At 53.9% G+C, this 8352-nt stretch overlaps 1 protein-coding gene across 1 annotated transcript; it reads right to left on the reverse strand.

Moving 5' to 3' along the window:
- Positions 1 to 237: 237 nt before the first annotated feature.
- Positions 238 to 6294, reverse strand: LRRC55 (leucine rich repeat containing 55). Its single transcript, XM_004585516.3, has 2 exons — positions 4994 to 6294; positions 238 to 1060 (listed from the first exon to the last, which is right to left on the reverse strand). Exons 1-2 carry the CDS (start codon positions 5652 to 5654, stop codon positions 825 to 827), a joined length of 897 nt encoding a protein of 298 aa, XP_004585573.2. The 5' UTR covers positions 5655 to 6294; the 3' UTR covers positions 238 to 824.
- Positions 6295 to 8352: the final 2058 nt, after the last annotated feature.

The following is an 8352-nucleotide window of genomic DNA, read 5'->3' on the forward strand; positions in this document are numbered from 1 at the left end:
GCACCATGGTGAGAGCAGTCACAGGGCTGGGGTCCCAGAGTGCCTGGACTCTTGTACCCCATTGCTGGGCTGCCTGCCTCCCTCTTCTGAAGCCAAGGCTTGGGTGAAAGGCAGGAGATCAAGGTAGGAGAAAGGGCACTGAAGATGGCCATTCTTAGTGGCTGCCAGGGGCCTCACCAGCAGGCTGCAGTTGGTGATGAAGTACAGGGAGCAGTCGCTGGGTGATGTTCTCACTGCATGCAGACGTTTTTCTCTAGAGCCAGTGGCTGGTGGTGCTTAGGCTGACATTATGTCAGAGGGGAGGTTTCAGATCTGTGTCATACCCCCTCTGGACACCCAAGACACAAGTTCACTGTTCTCTCCACACCTCGCGTGCTTTGGCCCCTGTCATTTGCTTCTGTCTACTCTTCTTGTTCACATATTAAAGTAGACTTTTGTTTTTGGATGACTCAGCTGACAAATCATGTCACTCTTAGAATTCTTGTAGACTTTGTGTGCACAGTTACTGGCCCTGCTTGTGAGCTTCCGTAACTATGTGTCTGGTGTACTGACATGTTCTGTTAAAGGGAATAGTTTTTTCAATCTCTCTCTTCTACTAGCAGGAAGTGGCTGAAAGCAAGGACTGGGTCCATTCACCCTACGTTCCCAGTTCCTACCACACTGTAGAGTTCAAAGTAGATGCTTATACAAAGTGCGTTTCCTGACCTTCAATCCTGACTGAGGTGGCTGGGGGCATCATGGAACCAGAGTGGGCAGCCAGGGAGAGTGTCTGGTGGTCAGCGGTAGTGGCAGCTGGCAGCTTGCAGGGATGAGAGGTGCCAATGTCAAATCTCTTCCTCTTCATTGGCCTTGCTCCAACGGTGGCAGCAGTTGGCTGTAATGCCCAGGAGGAAGTTGGTTGCCACAGATGCGATGGAAACCACAAAGCCCACGAATGCAATGAACAGGTAATCATCCAAGGTCAGGGTCAGGTGGCAGGCCTTGAAGCTCTCCTCAGTGAGTGAGAAGAGGGGAGCACCCTCTACTTCGGGGGGACCCCGACATTCGGCCAGCTGAGAATCTGCAACATAGAACCCGGCAAGGGTGAGCCACTTGGATGAGAGAGATTGGGCTGGAGAGTCCCTTACTCATCCCAAAAGAAGAAAGACATTCACTGATTTTTTCCCCCCATGTGTTAAAAGACTGCTATTTGAGCCCAGCACTGTGGTACCAGACACATATGGGTTCCATTTCATGTCTAAGAGACTCTTTAAAATCCAGCTCCCTGCTAATGTCTTGGGAAAAGCAGCAGAAGGCGGCTCAAGTGTTTGGGCTCTTGCCACTCACACAGGAGATCCGGATGAAGCTGCCAGCTCCTGCCTTTGGCCAGTGCAACCATTCTGGGAGTGAACCAATGGATGGGCAATCTCTCTCTCCATCTCTCTCCATAACTCAGACTTTCAAATAAATACATAAATATTTTTTTAAAAAAGACTTATCTTCCTCAGTACTCTTAAAAATCTCTCATGGGTAAGCCTTTGTAAAACTGCTTTTACAGATGGGAAAATCACTGCTTAGAGTTTACTAAGCTGCTTCAGGTCCTACCAATGGCAGAAGAGGGACTTTGTGGGGACACCCCTTGTCTCTCACAACAGCCTCCTTATTGCACTCTGGGCTTCTATCCTTAATCTACCAGCAGCCTGATTCTTTCAGATTTGAAGTCCTGTTGTGTCCTTCTCTGCTTGAAACCCTCCCTCAGCTTCCCATCGTCATAACGGTGAAAGTCCAGGTCCTCACTGTGGACTCCAAGAACCCCGTCTCACCTTCCATGACCCTAAGCGGGTCCACTGTGAGAGGGAGGAAGGGGATGTCCTTACTCCCTCATGTGGGAGCTACTCCCCTGGATCTCTGTGTAATTCAGCCCCTCACTTCCTTTGGGACTTGAAGTAAAATGACATCCCCATTTCACTTTCCCTCCGGCCCCCATCTCACAGACTTCACTCTACTTTTCTCTGGATGTTTATCACTGCCAGTTGTCTTATTGTCTGAATTCTGCTTGAATATGAGGTCCTCCCATGGTGTCGTTCACATCAGAGCAGTGTCCTCTTTATAGTCAGTGCTCTGTGGTTCTGGTCAGTGAATATAGGAGCCCAGCTTACTGCAAAATGCTGCGTATTTCTACTCATCTGCGTGGCTTCTCCACATACGCAGGGGATGGAGTCAAGGATGGGCTCTTCACCCTCTCCTGGCTGTGTGACTGGCGATTCGTTTTTTAATCTTTCTATGTTTTGGTTCTTGATAATATAAATGAACAAGGATAATAATAACATCTGCCTAGCGACGATTCAGTGGATTAACACGTGAAGGGACTGCTGCTCGTGTGCGTGAAGCACTCGGCAAGTGTGAGCTTGTACTGATACTACAGGCTGGTTCTCGACCTGTCGGTGCGGGGGATTGGTATTCTGTACACAGGCTTTCACAGGAGAGAGCTGCTCCTTTGACGGACTGTTATTCTCTCCAGCACTGAAGCTTCCACCCAGTTCTTCCAGGCTCACTTAAAAATCCCTCATAGGTTGTCGTCCCTGGTCTTATCTCACTCTCCCTTGGAAATCAGAGTGGCAGTTATGCCATGCAGTAGGAGGCCTGGCCAGTCACGCTTTTGTTCAGTGGATAAATGCTCTAAGCTCTTATCTTGGAAAAATGCTTTTGTTTTTGCTTTTTTTTTTTCCTCTCTGGATCTCGTGCTCTGCATCTATAGAAGAGGAGAAACCAATTCCAGTTTTCTAAGAGAATCATGGTGAAGGCATTTTCTAAATTATAGGGTCCACAACTGCTATGTATCCATTTAGAGGTTTTTGATGGCAGAGAATAAAGTGACGGAGGTGGTCTGATTTGTTGGAGAAGTGGACGGGCATCACTATCCTTGGACATAGGGGTCAGGTTTGGAGGGCAGATGCAAGCCTTTGCATGACCCAAGGGTACATGGGACCCAGCCCTGCCCAGTGTTAGGCTGGTGTCTGTAGTTGACTCGCCTGGGGTGCTTGTCCCAAAAACCGAATGCTATTTAACTTCAAAGCCTGTGTGTGCCTGTGGGTAGCAGTGGTGAGATGGTAAGAACAGGGGTATATGGGTACACTCATGTGTACTAGACTAGCTGGAAGACACTGTGGGCCAGAGGAGACTGTGAGCATGCCTGGCAGGGCCGTCCAGGATGTTGATGTGATCCTGAATTTGTCAAAGCTCTCTGCTAAGCCAGGGAACCAGTTTTGAGTCAGGTTTTTATCCCAGCAACTTCCTTAGTACCCTCTTAGCTAGATTCCCTCCCCACCACCCCTGAAAGCATAAACAATAGTGAGAATTTCAAGCAAAAGGCAGGAAAAGTAGCAGAAGCAGAACTACAGGGAAGAGCACCACCTAGTCCTGAGCACAATGGAAGGATGTTCTACCTTGCCCCTCCCCACCAGAGAGGACCTTCTGGTCGTGTCCTAGGTTCCAAGCTGTGGCCTGCCGGCTTTGTCACCACGGTCTGTGGACAGTCACCATTTCTCTCTGGAGCCTGGGTCCCTCACCTGTGTCGGGGTTGAGACTGCCTGGACTTCTCCCGCTTGGTGAGCAACAGGGACCTCCCAGGTCCCAGAAGACAAGTTGTCTCTGGCTGTGATGGCAGCTTAGTGCCTGAGCACCCTTTGTCTTGTTAGTGCACAGGAGAGAGAGGTAGACTCAGTGGTGGGAGATTGCTCCAGGCAGCCTCCCCCTCCTGTCCCCCACCATCGCCCCATCTCAGTCCCCAGCTATTTTGGTCTCAGAGTACTTCCTCCCACAGCTCTGTGGAGACACTGGAATCGTGACCCAAAGCCCCTCCCTGCTACACTATTTCGGTCTTGGGCACCCCACTCAGCCATCCCCTCCCTCCTCCCTCACTCAGCAGCACTTTTTCTGAACGCGCTGAGCACAGGCTCTGGGGAAGCCCCTGGGAAAGTGTCCCGGGCTCCTCCTGTTGTTTCCTGCTGGTTGCTGGTGCCAAGAAGGCATGATGCTGTCACCTAGGGGACAGGTGTCTGCGGCTGAGTTTTGCCTGCCTCTAGGCCTGGCCTAACACTGCTGCATTGAGACCAGGCTGTCAGATCTGTGTGATGTGGTCTCCTCCAGGCCCAATCTACTTGGGGCTAGCTGGCTAAGCAACCACATCTATGCTCCTTCTGCCAGCACCCCCACTTGATGCCTAAGCCTCAGGATCGGCCGAGGCTCTTTGGCCAGCCCAGATCTCTGCACTGACTCTCCTGGATTCTCCCAGAGGAAGGTCAGATGGTCAGAGTTCAAACACTGACTTAGTAGCTGTGTGATGCTGGGCAGACTACTGAACCTTCCTGTGCTTTGCTTCCTCTATAGAGTGGAGACCTCTTTAAGGTTGTTGGGAGAATAGGATGGGCTAAAACCTGGAATATGCTTGGAATAGGGCCTGGAAGACATTAGAACGATGAGGAAGCATTAAGACAAATAGCGTTCATTATTTCTGTTTCTCCAAGAATTTTCTCAGCTCTTTGGATACTTGAAAAAGCCTGGTAGAAAAGAACAGGATTTAGACATCAAACAAATCTGGGTTTTAGCTGCATCCTTGCCTCTCCTTCAGTGAGTGGTCTTAGGCAAGCCTTTTGCACTATGCTAACTCTCAGTTTCTTCACCTGTCAAATGGGATCACAACAAATAGGGTCCCATGAGGAATGCCAACTTCTCATGGTGAAAGCTCAACCCACATGATCCATGATGACCCATTCTTACTCCCTTTCTACCTGCTTGCCTTGTGAGGTGCTAAGTACCCTCAGGGCAAGGGTATGCCAGTTTCATTAGTGAGTGGGACCTCAGCTCCTAGCCCTCATTGCCAGGATTCAGCAAGTTAACGCAGATCATTGCACACAGTAGGTGCTCAAGATCTCTAGGTGCCTCCTTCTGCTTTGGAGACTTTGCTGCTAGCAGGATCTCCTTTCTGGCCACCCAGTCCTGCCGGCCCTCTTACCCGCTGTGCAGCGCTGGATCCGGTTCCGCAGCCACTTCAGCAGGGGCTCCATGGTGCAACCACATACCCAGGGGTTACCGCCTATCTGCAGGGTCACCAGCCCGGGCAGCCCCTCCAGGGCCTCAAGGCTGAGGAAGGCGAGCCCCCCGTAGCTGAGGTCCAGGTCTCGGAGCTGCAGGAGCCCCTGGAAGGCCTGGGGGTGCACCCTCCGCAGCCATGGGTTGTGGCTTAGGTCAATGTGCACGAGCGCATGGGCCTCCTGGAACATGTCTGCCGGCACGTGGCTGAGGTTGTTGTAGCTCAAATCCAGGTGCGCCAAGCGCTTGGCGTGGAGGAAGAGGCCGGGAGGCAGCTCGGTCAAGGAATTGTTGCGCAAATCCAGCACTCGGAGCTCCATGTAGCACGTGAGGTAGCCGGGGGGCACGGTGGTGATGCGGTTGTGGGCCAGGCTAAGGTTGTGAGTGTCCATTGGCAGGTCTGGGGGCACAGAGAAGAGCCGCTGGCCGCTACAATCTACCACCTGGTTTCGACAGGTGCAAAGGACTGGGCAGCTGGTGCCAGCGTCCGAGTGCGTCAGCCTGGCTGCTAGGAGCAGGGAGATCAGCAGCATGGCTGGGTGAGTGGGCCCAGGCCAGGGAAGCTGGGTCCAGGTGTCACCCATCTCGGGCTGCTGCCGACAGCAATGCTGAAGGGAGCCGGTGGGGGCTGCTGTGTCCTTGGAGCCAAGAGTCAGTGGCACAGGTAGAAAGGCAGCTACATCAGGGGCCTGAGCCACGAAGGCGGGGCTTCTGAGCACGTGGGGTCATGGCTCAAGCCTGTCCTGGAAGCATCTGGGGGCCTAGTGACTTTCTGAGATCTGTAGGAAGTCACCTCTTGGAGCTCAGTGGGGGCAGGCCACCCCACCAAGGCCCCCACTGGGGACTGAAAAGATGATTAGCACTTGCCAAAGGAAGGGGACCCAGAGGGTGCTGGCCCAGCTGCCAGCAGGTGTGGGAAGGGCTCCTGTTGATCTCTTGTGACCCTCTGGCCCATGCCCGCTGGGTGCTTCCTCTTGGCTTTGCGTCTGAGAGGTGGGAGGGATACAACGAGGAAGATGAAAGGTACCCTTTAAAGGTCCTGGCACCTCTTCTAAGAGAGCTCAAGCCTTGCCCGTGTCTGGGACTCATGAGGAAGCCAGGCTGTGCTTGAGGCGGCAGCATCCGTGGCTTCAGCGGCCATGTCTCCTGGTGACCTAGTGGGCTTGAGTCCAAGGGGGACCAGGCTGGGCGATTTGCAGAGGAAGCTCAGGGCAGTGTCGCTGACTATGGAAGACTCCTCAGCCTCAGTGGCTGTTGGAATCTCCAGGGAGGGGAGGACCCGAGGCGATGCCCACTGCCTGGGCTGCAGAGGAGAGAAAGAGCCATGAGTGCTGCAGGTGCAGGTTGGCAGTCAGCTAGGAGAGCTGGGGCCACTTCTCCAAGCTGGCGTCTCTCTCAGTGCCACAGTCGCCGGCAGCAGGTGGAGGCAGAACTCTGTCAACAAGGAAAGCATTCACTCAGCCAGGAAATCAAGTGTCCTGGACACCTCTGCAGCTCACCTGTGGCCCACGCCCCACCCTCTCCCCCTGCTTCTTTAATTTTCTGCGTTCCCTCTCCCAGGGTGGGCCCCCTCCTCCACGAGTGCCACCCACTGACCCTCCCCGTCCCAACCTGCAGCTGGCTTCCTCTTCAGAGCTTCGCTCTCCTTTGCACCTGACACCCCACCCCAGGGAAGCCTTGTATCCACACTCCAAAGGTTTGCACATCCCTACCGAATCCTTCTGGCGCTCCGCTTCTGCCTCTGCCTCTCTAACACACACATTGGTCTAGTACTTCCCCTGTATTTTGCTCTGCCCAGGTTCTGGCCAACTTCCCTCTACACATGTCCTCCTGCAGAGCCCCCTCCCCAGTCTGCCCTCACCATCTTTCACCCCCAGTATACACCTCTCATCCCGGCATCCTTTTCCACAACACTCCCCACACTTGCTCCTTTCTTCCCCTCCTCTAACCCCCTGGAATCCACATCTACACTCATTCGGACCAGGGGCAGACAGCAAGACACAGTGGAATCAGTACCCCAGTGGAGTCAGTACCCCACCTGCTGTGCTCTCTTGTCCTCCCCTCACCCCCACAGCCCCAGCCCTGCTGGTCTTCCCCACTGCCTCCAGCCTCCATCCCACCCACTGGGAAATCACCCCAGCTCCCCTTCCAGCAGCCTCTTTTCTCTGAGCCCCAAGGTCTCCCCGTGCACACCCACAGGCCCTCGTGAGCCTACTCACTCCGTTGCAAGGACACAGCCATCAATCTGCAGCAGACGCGGTCTCCTCCCTCATCCTGGAATCCCCACTCGCTCGTTTGCTCGCTGGCTTTGCTGGCTTCAGAACAGATTGCTCTCCCGGCTCGTCCCCTCCCCCGGCCTCTCCTCCTCCATGTCTCCTGGATCCCTGGCCAGCATCGCCTGGGATTTCCTGTCCTACGGTCCCCGTGCTCCTGCTTTGACCTAATGGGGGAATCTGAAAGAGGATGCTTAGAAGAAAAGTTCACAGTATCCGAATGTTCCTTTCTGAAACTCAGGTGGTGCTGAAGCTGCCTGGATACTCGGCTTCTGCCAGAGCCAGGTCTTCCTCTCCTGCGTCCGTCCCTCCCTCTCTCTCCTCCCTCCATCCTTTCCCCCCTCTACGCTCCCTTTTTCACTCCCCTTTTTTTTCCTCGAGGGCCAGGTACTGACGTTTCACTGTCTCTTAGCAACTGCCTCCACGGCTCTGAGCAACTGGAGAACTGGCTTTGGACCCCACCAAGACCAGAGATGGAGGCACTCAGCAGGATTCACAACCACCCACAGGATCCTATGACAAGCCAGGAACGGGGGTGGGGGGTGGGGGGTGCAGAAGGGAGACAAGGGCAGGCAGGCACTGAGAGAGGCCGGGAAGTGCAGAGAAGAAGGAGCACAGTGGGAGAGGATGGAGGGGGGGCCAGGTTGGGGAGAGACCAAGGCAGGTGAGACGTCTTCTGTATTCCTTGACTGACGCTGTGACCTGGCCTCGTGAGCTCTTTGGGCCCAGGAGGCTCAGCTGAAGACCCATTTTTTCTTAGCATAGGATTGGAGATTCTTTGGAAGGCAGAAGGACCAGCTGCTGGTGTAGCTGTCATGGGCTCCAGGGATACTTGACTCTGATGCTGGAGGAGTGGAAGCTTGGGGTCCGTTCTTTCTGCAGGCCCCAGGAACCCTGCTGATGTCTGGTCTCCATCACTCCAACTCTTTTGTTGCCTGTTTCTCTCTAGGATGACTGCAGTTGAGGGTGAAATCTTGTCAGCCTCTGTCTTGTTGCAGATTCAATAGAC

Source organism: Ochotona princeps, chromosome 4 (genome assembly GCF_030435755.1).
Source record: "Ochotona princeps isolate mOchPri1 chromosome 4, mOchPri1.hap1, whole genome shotgun sequence".
Classification (NCBI taxonomy): Eukaryota; Metazoa; Chordata; class Mammalia; order Lagomorpha; family Ochotonidae; genus Ochotona; species Ochotona princeps.

Excerpts from the sequence above, each read along its gene's own strand:
- LRRC55 (XM_004585516.3), bottom strand. The coding sequence starts at position 5,654 with ATGGGTGACACCTGGACCCAGCTTCCCTGGCCTGGGCCCACTCACCCA. Across the intron at positions 1,061-4,993 it reads GATCCAGCGCTGCACAGCGG|ATTCTCAGCTGGCCGAATGT; the intron begins GTAAGAGGGCCG and ends TCTATGTTGCAG.